The sequence below is a fragment of the Eublepharis macularius genome, chromosome 13 (genome assembly GCF_028583425.1).
Source record: "Eublepharis macularius isolate TG4126 chromosome 13, MPM_Emac_v1.0, whole genome shotgun sequence".
NCBI classification, from domain to species: Eukaryota; Metazoa; Chordata; class Lepidosauria; order Squamata; family Eublepharidae; genus Eublepharis; species Eublepharis macularius.
Window position 1 is genome coordinate 57149314 of NC_072802.1, and position 13531 is coordinate 57162844.

General features: G+C 45.3%; 2 protein-coding genes across 2 annotated transcripts; both read left to right on the forward strand.

Moving 5' to 3' along the window:
- The first annotated feature begins 2261 nt into the window (after nucleotides 1–2261).
- Nucleotides 2262–3269, forward strand: LOC129341580 (testis-specific serine/threonine-protein kinase 1-like). Its single transcript, XM_054996851.1, has one exon. The coding sequence runs from the start codon at nucleotides 2262–2264 to the stop codon at nucleotides 3267–3269; it is 1008 nt and encodes a 335-aa protein (XP_054852826.1).
- Nucleotides 3270–8250: 4981 nt separating this feature from the next.
- On the forward strand, nucleotides 8251–9306 carry LOC129341001 (testis-specific serine/threonine-protein kinase 1-like). Its single transcript, XM_054995868.1, has one exon. It carries the CDS (start codon nucleotides 8251–8253, stop codon nucleotides 9304–9306), a length of 1056 nt encoding a protein of 351 aa, XP_054851843.1.
- Nucleotides 9307–13531: the final 4225 nt, after the last annotated feature.

Below are 13531 nucleotides of genomic sequence, written 5' to 3' on the forward strand. Positions count from 1 at the left end.
GATTGCTGTCTTTTATCGTTCTTTAATGATCCTGTAATATGGCTTCCCTTAACACACTATGCTTGTAAACATGGAAGGGTGCTTAGAATAAGAAACATCTCATTAAAAACAAGTAACAGCTGCTGAACTAAACCGATTAGTTTATTTATCTGACCATTCTGATTTAGTGTGTACACTGATGATTTATTTCATTAGATGTTTATACCTCGCTTTTCTTCCCAGTGAGGGCTGCAAGCGGGCCCAACATCATTCTTCCCTCCTCCAATTCGTCCTTACAACAGCCATCTTGTGAGTTAGGTTAGGGTGAAAGAGTGGTTGTCTAGAGGACACCCAGTGAGGACACCCAGTGGCTGAGAGTCTCCCCACATGAGACAAAATACACTCGAATTACACAGGCATTTTGAGTGTATTTTGTAATTCAAATGATTTGAGTGTAATTCGAGTGTATTTTGTCTTGTGTGGTTTCACCCTAAGTGGGGGTCTGAACAGGGCGGGCACCATCATTGAGGCGGTGAGGCAGGGGCCGCAGGCGCTGCAGGGCCGGAGGGGGTGCTGGGGGCAGAGGCGTGCGCCACGGAACTGGCATGCCTGCCTCGCGCCGCCGCCACCACCACCGGCCAGCCCAGCAAAGCCACCGGCCAGCCCCACGCTGCCACTGCTGCTGCTGCCACACACCCCCGGGTGAGCACAGCAGCTGCGGGCCAGGGACGGCAGGCAGCTGGGGCAGCATGTGGAGCACGGGCAGCCTCCTCGTGCCGCCCCAGCCACCCGCCAGCCAATGGCCCCGCCTTTACTGCGTGATGACGTCATCACATGATGACGTCATCACGCAGTCCCTAGGCGTGTGCGCGCTGTGCGTGCGCACAAGTGGCCGCAGGCACCAGAAACCCTGGCGCCGGCAGTGGGTCTGAACCTGGGTCTCCTAGATTCTAGACCAGTGCTCTAGCAGCTACACCACATGGGCTCCTGGTGCTGGCAATTCATAAGATATTAAAGTGCACACAGACGTTTCAGTTAGGTAACAGTCCAAACAGAAATAAAATGTTAGGTTGTTTATGTGGACAGATTCTCCATTTGATTCTTCGAAAACTGGAACTGTGACAGTCTCACCAAGCAAGGCATGTTGACTCCAGCTTTGGGTATTTGTGCTCTTCTTTGGAAAAGTCAGCAGTTTCTTGCAAACATCCTTTACTAAAGGGGAGCAAAAAAATTATTCTGAGAGTAATTTAATACAAGCTATCATTCGTCAAGTGAGAAGCAACATTAGGCATGATAAAGAACAAAAGGAGATTTGGAGGAGACACTCTGTTTTAGCTTTATAATGATACCATGTAGCCACAACCTCTGAAGCCAGGAGCAATATTTCCTAGTCTCACTGTAGCAGTTTTGGTTAAAATCAGAAGATAGGAAAATGGCACCTGGCAGCACCAGAGAGGCAATCACAGCTGTTGATAATGGAATAAACACCTCCCCGCTTTTTGCAGCCCACTTTAAAAGTCACTGGGGGGGAGCTATTTGTACACTACTAATTAAGATGGCTAAAGCGGGGAGGGAGCATTATGGGCTGGATCCAGACTACATTTTCCAATGGCACAACAGAACTGTACTGCTTCCCTTTTCCCACTACAGCACACTCATTTCCACAGAGTGCTGCTCCAAAGGGACAATGGAAGATAGGAGACCTTAAATATTGACATAAGGGGGGTGGGCTGCAGCAGGAAGGGGAGAATCAGTTCAAATGTCTGATTTAGTATGGATGCAACTCAGTTCTAAAATAAGCCCTACCTATAATTCCAGCAGAAATGGCCAATGTTGCATGCTTAAATAATGCCCTTGCAAACATCTGTTTTGAGTAAGGATTTCTCTGGGTTTATATGACACACCTATGATTATATTTGGAAACAAAACAGAGCAAGGATATTTGCTTTGTCTCCTATATATGTCTATCTGCCATACACTGTATAAGATAACCAAAAAACCTCTTTAAAGACTTCCTAAGACAATTTGGCCTCACTTTCAGATGAAGCTCAGGGAAGTCTCCTTGCTAGCTTCTCTCTGTCCAGATGAATTAGTTTTGACATAAGCCATATAGAAGTCTACCCTAACAACTGATTTCCTTTGTGACATCACAAAAGAATGTTCAGAGTTCTACAGCATCCAACCATCTCAGATGACCATCCTGGAATTCACACCAATGAGGGGCTACTGTCTGTGATGCACAGCCAACCTGGATGTTTCGGTTAGGGTCTACCTCAGGTACTATGGATGATGCTGAAGTTCTTAAAAGGAGAGGTTACATCATGGGAATCAATCTCGGAGAAGGATCTTACGCTAAAGTGAAATCCGCCTACTCAGATAGGCTGAAATGCAATGTTGCAGTAAAGATTATCGATAAGACCAAAGCTCCGCGGGACTTCCTGGAAAGGTTTCTTCCAAGAGAAATTGAAATGCTGGCCAGAGTGAAACACCACGCCATCATCAAAACCTATGAGATCTTCGAGACGTCGGACGGTAAAGTCTATATTGTGACTGAGCTTGGCGTACAAGGAGACTTGCTGGAATTTATCAAGAGGAGAGGAGCCATCCCGGAAGATGTGGCTCGCAGAATGTTCCATCAGCTCGCCAGTGCTATCAGTTACTGCCATGAACTGGACATTGTCCATCGAGATTTGAAATGCGAGAACCTCCTTCTGGACAAAGAATTCAACATCAAGCTGACGGACTTTGGTTTCTCTAAACGATTAAGTCGTGACGATGATGGCAGAGTCATCCTCAGCAAAACTTTCTGTGGGTCTGCTGCCTACGCAGCCCCTGAAGTGCTGCAAGGCATCCCGTACCAGCCCAAGGTGTATGACATATGGAGTCTGGGCGTCGTCCTCTTCATAATGGTCTGTGGCTCCATGCCCTACGATGACTCAAACATCAAAAAAATGCTCAAATTGCAGAAAGAACACCGGGTGCACTTTCCCCGTTCCAAAGTGCTGTCACCTGAGTGCAAAGACCTCATTTATCGCATGCTGCAGCCCGATGTCGCTCGCCGGTTGTGCATTGATGAAGTTTTGGTGCATGTTTGGATGCAAGATCCCAAAGCCATTTCAGACACTATGATTTCGAAAGGAGGGGAATGCTCTTACAATCAGAACCTGATCCGGGCAACATTTGGAAAAGAATCGGGACCAGAACCCTCTGAAAATGAAGAAGTTATTCAAGAGGAAAGACATGCAGATATGGATAAACTCTCTGACCAGATGCAAAGGACAGCGATTTGAAACAGTCCATGATTCAGTGACACCTGAATCTGAAGAGCTGTGGTTTTCTGTTGCACAACGACCAATGACTTCTATATACTGAAAATGTTAGGAAAGAAACAAAACTGGAAAAGCACTTTTTTGCCATCAAGTCCTTTCTGGATTCTCATCTTGGAAGCCATGCGAACCCACAACATCCAGAAATCTTTGTATTTTGTAGTACATAGCACACTGAAAGGACAGAGAGTAGAACTTTTTCCAATCTTCTCCAAAGGAAAAATAATTTACAGATTAATTTTGCCAGGCTATGGTTTGCTAGACACTCCAGGTTGGTATTATGCCAGCGTGAGACATGTTCATATCTTAAATGTTGGAGAAACGGCTGCTGTAGCCACAAGCCACAAACAGTTGTCATTCCTTTATATTATCTGCATGTGCAAAGCAGCAGCTTGTGCCACCAAAGGTGCCATCCAAAAGAGACAATTCCAGTGAAATGATGGTTTAAGAAAATCTGGGCCCACTACAATGACGATTCAAGGTTTAGGGTTTTGTTTTTGTAAAAAAAATGTATCCCTTACCCAAAGCCTTCAGAAATTACAACTATAATTCTAAAAGCAAACTAATAAATAAAAGCTAGATGGGGAAAAAAGCAGCAGGGTTCAGTTCACTATGGTTGCAATGAAAGAAACTCCTACAGAGCTTGGAAGATGGCTCCTTGGCAACTCCCATGTGTTCACAATTAAGTTTACATAACTTACAAGTTGAAACCTCCCTGCCAACCAAAATTGGCATCTGGGATCAGCACAGTGGGGCATCTGCCAAGGCCCACAACACAAAGGAACATTATTTGGCCATCTGCTTCTTCCAGAAAATAGATTGCCTCATAGACTACTGTGATGTCACAGGGGTCTCTGGGGTGATTTCCTATTTCCTAATAAGAGAGAGGTGTGAAAGGTGCGCTCCTCTTCTTCTACATGACTTTCCCACCTGTGAGTCATAGGGCTCTCTGGGACAATCTATCATTTTCGTAGGGGAGGAATGCTAAGGAGAAGACAATGAGAAAACTACACCTTGCACAATAGAACAGTGCTCCAGTACCTCTCCCAGGTACCTCCATCGACAAAAAATGAGAGATTGCCCCAGAAAATCCTATCACATCATTGGGATATCTGTAGCAATCATTCATTTCCTGGTTGGCGGGAGCGGAGCAGCCATTATCTGGCTCCCTTTAGCCCTAAAAGATGTCATGTACACGTATGTGATCAAACAGAGAAAGGTGAGGCATGGTGCCATGCTTAGTCAGAAGGAGCATTCTTGCCCAGAGCCCCCCAAACCTGGATTTGACCTTGCTCTCAATAGTCACTCTCTGATGAAAAACCACCACCACACACATACCCCTGCCTTAGACTGTGCCCTTCAGAACAAAGGTTTCAAAGTGATGCATGTACCAATCAACAGAACTTCATCACAAAACCAAGCAAAGCCATAATTAAAAACCAACTACCTATAACCAGGAAATCTAACCAACCATTAAGGAAAGTTTCCTTGGGAATAAAACTGTAGCCTACCAGATACTGAAGAAAACACAGAAAGGGGCCAGGGCTGCCCTCTTGAAGGGCAAGTGCCAGGATCCCAGCAGGGCAAAGAGGGGAGCTAGAAAGAGGAAATTCTTTACTGCAGGGAGGAAATTCTTTACTGCCGCTACTTTACTGCAGGGAGGAGAGCAGGAGAAGAAAGACAGCTGGAGGCATCTTGAGGGTGAAGGCGAAGGGGTCCAGGCAAAACAAGATGTTTCAGGGTTTAAGCTTTTGAGAGTCAAAACTCCCTTCTTCAGATACAGGGAGGAGTGGGGATCCTTTATATTCCTGTCAGGAGGTGGGAGTGGTGAAGCAAAGAAGGGAGCCAGGATGAAAAGGTGCAATGCATCTTGATTAGATTAGCATTTGTAGTGAGAGATAAAAATCCTGTCTCTATTCAGCCCCTAGAGGGTTCTGAACCTGTAAATGAACTCAAGTTCAGCAATCAACTGGTTTAATCTACCCATGAAGCTTCTTTGCTTGAGGAAGCTCAAACAAATACCCTGAAAAACTTGTTGGTCTCTAAGGTGCCAGTAGACTCAAATCCTGCTGTTCTACTGCAAACCAACACGGCTACCTACCTGTAATGGAGGGCATATAAATAAATACTTGTAGTTCACCCTGTCGTTGAGGATTCAAAAGAGAAAGCTGTAGGGGATCCCATATGGAATCAGGAGCTGTTGGTTGCCTTTCCTTTATTTCTATTTATTTCTCTGCTTAGCAGCTAGTTTCCCCTGCTCTTCCCTCTTCCTAACCTCAAGGGAATATCAGCCCTTAAGCAGAGAGATAAGGGGAGATTAAACAACAAAGAATAGCTGGTAGTAGCATCTACCTTTCTACATTGGCCTGAGATCCTAACCGCCAGTTTGGTAGTGGTTAAGAGTGCGGGACTCTAATCTGGAGAGCTGGGTTTGATTCCTTGCTCCTCCACTTGAAGACAGCTGGGTGACTTTGGGCTACAGTTCTCTCGAGCTCTCTCAGCCCCATCCACCTCATAGGGTGTTTTGTTGTGGGGATAATAATGACATGCTTTGTAAACCGCTCTGAGTGGGCATTAAGTTGTCCTGAAGGGCGGTATATAAATTGAATGTTATTAGTATTATTATTTCTCTGCCCACCTCCGGGTAACCTCCAGAATTCTCAACCAGCAGACTGTGGCACTTACCAGGCTCCTTTTTGTGCCACATGTAGCCAAGCATATTGTCACCTTTCGGGGTGGGGAGGGGAGTTTGGTTGCTGGCAAATGAGGCTCACTTTTTGCTTGACCATCTCGCTTGGATGGAGGCATGTGATCCACCTCCAAAAGTACACCACGTAGTTGGCTGACAGGTCCCACGCAGACCATTTGCATTCCTTTAAAGCTTCTGTATGTTCTTTGGCACCCTTTCAAGAGGCCTGATGGCTCCCTGCTGTGTAAATCGGCTTTGCTCTTGAAAAGAAAGATTGGCACCAGGGGGCTCAGCAGTGAAAAGTGCTGGCCTCAGCCCAGAACAATGCCAGTGTTTTGAGGCATTGGGATGGGTACACACACACACACACACACACACACACACACATACACACACACACACACACACTTCTTAATGGGGGGCAGGAGAAAAGCACAGAAGCACAGAATTCTGGGAATGATACCCATCCTGCTGCTAGGAAAATTACACAGGCGAGGTCTGTCTGGCCTTACATTTGTCTCACCACTGTCTCCTCAAGCCACAATTAGTGGCCAGTCACCACAACTTGACCCAAATCCTATTCACACAACCATTCTGTTTGGATAGGATGCAGGCTTGAAGCCCTTGCTTGTCTAAACAAATGAACAAAGTGGCCCAATACCGAGTTACACCACAGATCTGTCTAGCTCTGTGTTATTGTCCATTGGCAGCAAATCTCCATGGTCAGAGAGAGCTCTTTCCTGGGAATGTCTGGGATACTTTAATGTGAAAATGTTGGCCCCAGCATGTTTCCCATGCAAAGTACATGTACCAGTATGGACCTGCTGTTACAGACAGCCTCTCTATTTGCCTGTGCAGTGCTTGCTCACAATTTGAATCCAGGATCTCTTGCATCCTAAGTGAGAAACTTACCACTAGCTAGACAAAGAAGCGAGACAAATGCTTCATCATAAAACGTGGCTGGTGAGCCCAATTTATGGCTTCACCCAGGCTTTTGCCAGTGATTTGTTTACAGAAAGACACAGCACCTAAATGGCTGGATAAATTGGCCTTTGGGGTCGGTTCTAGCATAGTTGAGACCAGGGCTTTTTTTCTGGGAAAAGAGGTGGTGGAACTCAGTGGGTTGCCCTCGGAGAAAATGGTCACACGGCTGGAGGCCCCGCCCCCTGATCTCCAGACAGAGGGGAGTTTAGATTGCCCTCCGCACTGCTCGGCGGCATGGAGAGCAATCTAAACTCCCCTCTGTCTGGAGATCAGGGGGCGGGGCCACCAGCCATGTGACCATTTTCAAGAGGTTCCGGAACTCCGTTCCAACACATTCCCGCTGAAAAAAAGCCCTGGTTGAGACCCATAAGGAAGGATTGTAGCCTCCTCCCCAGGCTTCATGGGTTATACCTCTGAATATTCCAAAATATGGAATGATTGGCAGGGCCAACAGGAGATCTAAGGTTAAATACAATGAGGAGGAGGGCAATTAATCCAAATAGGTTCCCGAAAATGCCCCACTGAGGTTTCTCAAAATGTTAACATTGAAGCAGGGAAACCAATTTTGTTTAGCAAAACCAAATGAAAATTCAAGAGTTAAATCCTCTTTTCCCTTCCCTGCACAGCCCCCTAAAAGCAAACTGAGGCTCTTTGAGCCTGCAATTTGCATTTTACAGATGGACAGAGATGCATGCTCCTCATCACATCTGGTTTTACCCCAACAATCTAATTGCAACACTATTTCCCCAGCGTATATTACTGCTTCCTTATCAGCTTCTCAGGCACAATTCAAAGTGCTAATTTCAAGCGCTAAACAGTTTGATCACTTAAGACCGGAGAAGCCAATTCCCTTTTGACTATCAATGTACAGTCACCCACCAAAGAACCACCAAATCTCTGCCATTTCATATTGGGGCCAAAGGAGCACAAAGATCCACTATTCAGCATGTCCTCAGCAAAAAGCGCATGATTTATATGCACACTCTGACCTCTACTAGTACAAAAGATTCTCTCTCTTGAAAGAGGGCGAGCTAGAATGTTATTACCTCTGGCTTCTAGTTGCTTTATATTAGGTCTGAACAAGACACGTTAATTCACTAACTACTCCTCTCAACTCAGCTTTATGACATCATGTGGACACATCATCCATTAAACAATGCTCAAAGTTCTAAATCATCCAGCTTCTAAGAAATAGGTCATCCCGAGATACCCACCATGGAATACACATAAACAATGTGACTAAATTAATCTCAACGGCTGCCCTGTAGCACCATGGATGATGCTGCGGTGCTCAAAAAGAGAGGCTACATCATGGGAATAAATTTAGGAGAAGGCTCGTATGCAAAGGTGAAATCAGCCTACTCTGAACGCCTGAAATTTGATGTAGCTGTAAAAATCATTGACCGGAAGAAAGCGCCTCATGATTTCTTGGAGAGATTTCTTCCAAGAGAAATAGACATCTTAGCCAAAGTGAATCACCGAGCCGTCATCAAAACCTATGAGATTTTCGAGACCTCTGATGGCAAAGTTTACATTGTGATGGAGCTTGGTGTCCAAGGTGACTTGCTGGAATTCATCAAGACCAAAGGGGCGATGCCAGAAGAAATAGCACGAAAGATGTTCCGTCAGTTATGCTCTGCCATTAAGTATTGCCACGATACGGACATAGTCCACCGAGACTTGAAATGTGAAAATCTCCTTCTGGACAAAGATTATCACATCAAGCTTTCAGACTTTGGCTTCTCCAAACGATTGGCTCGTGATGACGATGGTAAAGTTATCCCTAGCAAAACCTTCTGTGGTTCAGCCGCTTATGCAGCCCCTGAAGTGCTGCAAGGCATCCCCTATGAGCCCAAAATTTATGATATGTGGAGTCTCGGTGTAATCCTGTATATAATGGTCTGTGGCTCCATGCCTTACGATGACTCAAATATTAGAAAAATGCTCAAGCTTCAAAAGGAACACCGAGTGCATTTTCCAAAGTCTAAAAACCTATCGACCGAATGCAAAGATCTTATTTATCGCATGCTGCAACCTGACGTGACCCGGCGGCTGCGCATCGATGAGGTTTTGAACCATGTTTGGATGCATGCCTCTAAATCCAGAGGGGTTTCAGCAATTTCCGTTGGAAGGAATGGAGAGTGCTCCCGGACTGTGTGCGCACTGAAGTCAGAAGCAGAGCACAAGGTGGAACTGGATCCAAACCACAAGTCTGAGGTCAAATCACCAGCAAGGTTAGAAGCACTAGCAGCTGAGGAAACGGGCCAGGCAGACAGGGAGGAAAATGTTGACGAGATAGTGACTCAGATGGAGAAAGCAGAAATCTAATTGTTCTGGACCAAAATGTGCTCCCACCCTCAAGTCAAGCAGTGGGTGCAATAGGCAGCCCAAGCAACCACCTCAATGGAGATGGGAGAAGGGCAAAGAAAGGATTAATGGAAGAAAAGATCAAAGAGAGAGAGAGACTAAACTAGGAAAGTAGCAAACAGTTTTATTTGTAAACACTTATTTTTTTAGCAATTCTATTAAATTGTTTTCTAGATGGATAAATATTTTGCTGTGCTTGTCAACTGTCTGTGAACTCCACGGGCTCCGCTGAGGAGACACAGATTTTTTTTAAACCACCTTAAGTTGTGTGTACCCCAGAATGCAGCACAGATGCTTTTGAAACCTGTGAGCCAATTCTCCTTGGGGCAGGCAGAGAGGTCTCCCCTGACACACCTTCCAGTCGATTTTGTGTGCCTCACTCAACTCATCCTCTGCCAGTCACAACAAAGCAGGTATGTCAGTGGGCTAAGGGCACTAACTTACTGGGCGCTGAGATTCAATCCCACACGCTTTAACAAACAGTGGCTGCCTTGACATCGTTCCCATAAGGCTTCCATTCTGATTTAAGCCAGGACTAAGTACTACCTGCCTGGATTTGATTTAGAGTTAGGCAGGGCTTTTTTTCTGGGAAAAGAGGTGGTGGAACTCAGGACTGCACAATGATGTCACTTTGGGTCAGCTGAAACAAGGGGGGAGTTTTTAAAAGTTTAAATCGCCCTGAGCAAAAATGGTCACATGGCCAGTGGCCCCGCCCCCTGATCTCCAGACAGAGGGGAGTTTAGATTTGGCAATCTAAACTCCCCTCTGTCTGGAGATCAGGGGGCAGGGCCACCGGTCATGTGACCATTTTCAAGAGGAGCCGAAACTCCATTCCACCACGTTCCAGCTGAAAAAAAACCCTGGAGTTAGGGAGGTTTTCTGATTACTGTCAAAATTCCAGAAGCCCCACTAACTGAAGAGCAGTTTGCCCAAAGGACTTTGTGCAGTATAAAATAAGAGATGTACTCTTTGGCGCATTTTAAATTTTGGAACACAAGCAGGCAGGCATTCTGGTCATGTGGCACAACCATCAGTCATTTGCCACTGATGTTGCTTACCATTTATTGGAGGATAAGAAAGCCTTGCAAATGTTGACAGCTTTGAGCTTGCCAGTCTGGGCCCCAAAGCCCAGAAATAATATTGTTCTTGTCACCTGGCCCACCATGAACAGTTGGGAACGTTGTCTTTGCAAAACATGGGGCCAATCCCAATGTAAGTTTTTCCTTCCCATAAATACACAGGAGGGAAACAGGTAAAAATCATCATGCAGATTTGGCACAAAGATTTGACTCCTGTTCATACATGATTGTTCTTATGCAGTATTTTTTTAAAAAAATAAACATGCCTCTGAAGAGGAAAAAGCTCATCTTGGCTTAAGGGGAATGAAGTTATAGATGGGTCAGCTTATCATTTCAAAAACTGGCCAGGAGGGAGAACATAAGGAGCAGTGCTTCAGAGAGAGGGGTTGGAAAGGCCCAGGGCTCATTTCGAGGGGGAACGCACAGGAACGCAGTTCCAGCAGTTCCCCAAAGAGGTCACGTCAGGTGGCCCCGCCCACCTGACTCTCAGCCATTTGGGGCCTGGTTCAGCCTGGATTGGGCCAGAAATGGCCCGGATTGGGCCTCTGACGGGTGGTGGATTACTCTCCCACTCAGCAGCGGCCCGATCCTGACCATTTTGGGCCCCTTTTCGGCCATTTTCAGCCTCCCCTTTTGCCATTTTGGGCCCAATTTTGGCCCTGAATGACCAGGATTGGGTCCAAAACAGGCAGGATCGGTGATGTCAGGGGGCGTGGCATATGCAAATCAGTTATGCAAATGACACACTTCCGGCGATGGCAAGGGGCGTGGCATATGCTAATGAGTTATGCTAATGAGTTCCTCCCGCTCTTTTTCTATGAAATGACCCCTGGAAAGGCCTCTCAGCTCCTCATTCCCCATTTCTTCCTAACTTCCCCCAAACTTCTACAATTGAGAACAGAGAAAAATATATGCCATTGCCTTATTGCTTACATAATAATCTACATCTAAACTAAGTCCTGTGTCTTGAAGAATTAAGGCTTCTATGCACAAAGAAGGGGTCACAGAAACTGATGCATGTTGTTTCTCTTACCAGCAGGGAGGAGGTAAGTAGTAGGCTTACAGTCAGCCTACTACTTACTTACAAACTACTTACTTGTTACTCAGCAGCAAAAGTGTGGTGTCAGTTTCCTCTCTTATTTCACAAGATCTGGCAGTGACAAACAGCTATTGAAGGGGAGTCGACAAATTCAAGGATATTTCTTCTCATGGGAATTAACCATATTAGTCACATCAGCACTGTCATGTTGAAAAGCAGTATACCTTTGAGTGCCACATGCTGGATACAAACAATAAGGAAAGGTTACTTGTGGCCTTCTCAGAGGCATCTGGCTGGGGTCACGGTTGAAACCTGGAAGCTAGGTTTGGTCTAAAGGGGTCTTATTTGATTCTTTATAAAGCATCCAATGAATTCATGGCACTATCAGTAGTGCCACGATAGTGAAAACTGGCGCCACTATGATCACTGGGCAGGGGGTTGGACTAGATGGTCTGTATGACCCTTTCCAACTCTATGATTCTATGAGAATTTCAGTGCAATTCTATGCAGTTACTCCACTCTAATCCTGTTAAATTAATACTGCATAGGATTGCACTGGCTACTGCTGCACTGGCTACAGCTGAAACCTTTGTTGCTGGAAGTGGGCACAAACAGGGGATGTTCTCTTCCTTCCTGTCTTGCCTGATGGTGGTCTAGATGGACTTTCGATTCAGACATCACACAAAACCATGGTTTAATTGAACTAATTGTGATTTGTGAATGCGAGGCACTAACTCGCATTCACATCTAGTTGGCTAGTTACATCAAGACAGGATTTGAAATCTCAAATCGGTTTATCAAACAGTCTTACCTTTTGTTTCACATGTCAAAGAAATGAGAACATCACAGGCCAGCAAAAACAACAAAATCAGCATTTGTCAATGCAAGCCAAGATTTGAATTATCATCTGCAAACCAAATCCTGGTTTCACAAAACATAGTTTTTAAAAACATGGCTTCATAGCAGAGCTTGACAAATCTCAGACACCCAGTCACCATGGCACCTAGAATTTGCATAGTGGCAACAAATATTTTCAGCAATGACTTTATTGTAGCATCGCTCGGTAATTCTCAGCGGAAGAACTCAGAGTTGGATCCAACCAGGTGAAAAAGGGAGGAAGAGGAGGGCTGAAATAAGGAGCAGATCTGGCTGAGATTAAGCAAAAAAGCTGGATGGATTCAACTCAAAGCTCATTATTTCACATCAGAATGTTTTGGTCTAATAAATAAATGGGCCTGTTGATCTTGTAATTGCTTGTTTATATGTAAACTTAATGTTACACCATTCAGTGGTGGTAGATGTATCCATTTCCTAACCAGTTACTTTCTATACTGGTTCCAATATTCATTTAAAAGCAACTTTTAAAACATGTGAAATTGTGGAGAAGTTAGGGGGTGCACCAAAAAACCCCAAACCCTGGGTAATCTGGGTTCGGGTTTCAGGGATTAAAAAAAGTCAGTATCCCTGAAATCTGAGCCAGATTCTCTGAACCAGGTTAGAGAATCTCAGATTTATTCGGACATTATGCCCTAGGGGGAAACTGTCTAGGAGGGCCTGGAGGGCATTTTTTAAGCAAACTCCACCAAATTTTCAGGGAAACTACTCCTGAGTATCTACTAACACCGTACAAATGTCAGGATTGGACCAGGGGGTCTAATTCCATGGGCTCCAGAACAAGCTGCCCCCCCCCCGCCACTCACTTTTGTTTGCTATGGAGTAAATATTTCCAAGGCTTTTAAACTCAGTAGCTTGTGCCCCTTCCCTGCCCCAACCTTGCTTGGGATTCTCTGGTTCTACATTAACTCCCTTGCAAGCTTAACTAACAAAGCTCAGCAGAACCACATTGCAGCAAGGGAACCAATGTCAAACCTGAGAATCCCAATGTTGAATCAGAGAACCTCAAGAATCCCTTTACTGAAGCAATGGGAAGAAGCTTATCAAGCCACAGAGTTTAAAAGGCAGGAGGTGGCTTGAAGGGCTCTTTTGGAGCAAGAGGGAGGGGCAGATTGGGATGAAAATCCATTTAAAGGACCTTGGCTCAAATGCTGCCCTCTCTCTTGCTGCAAGC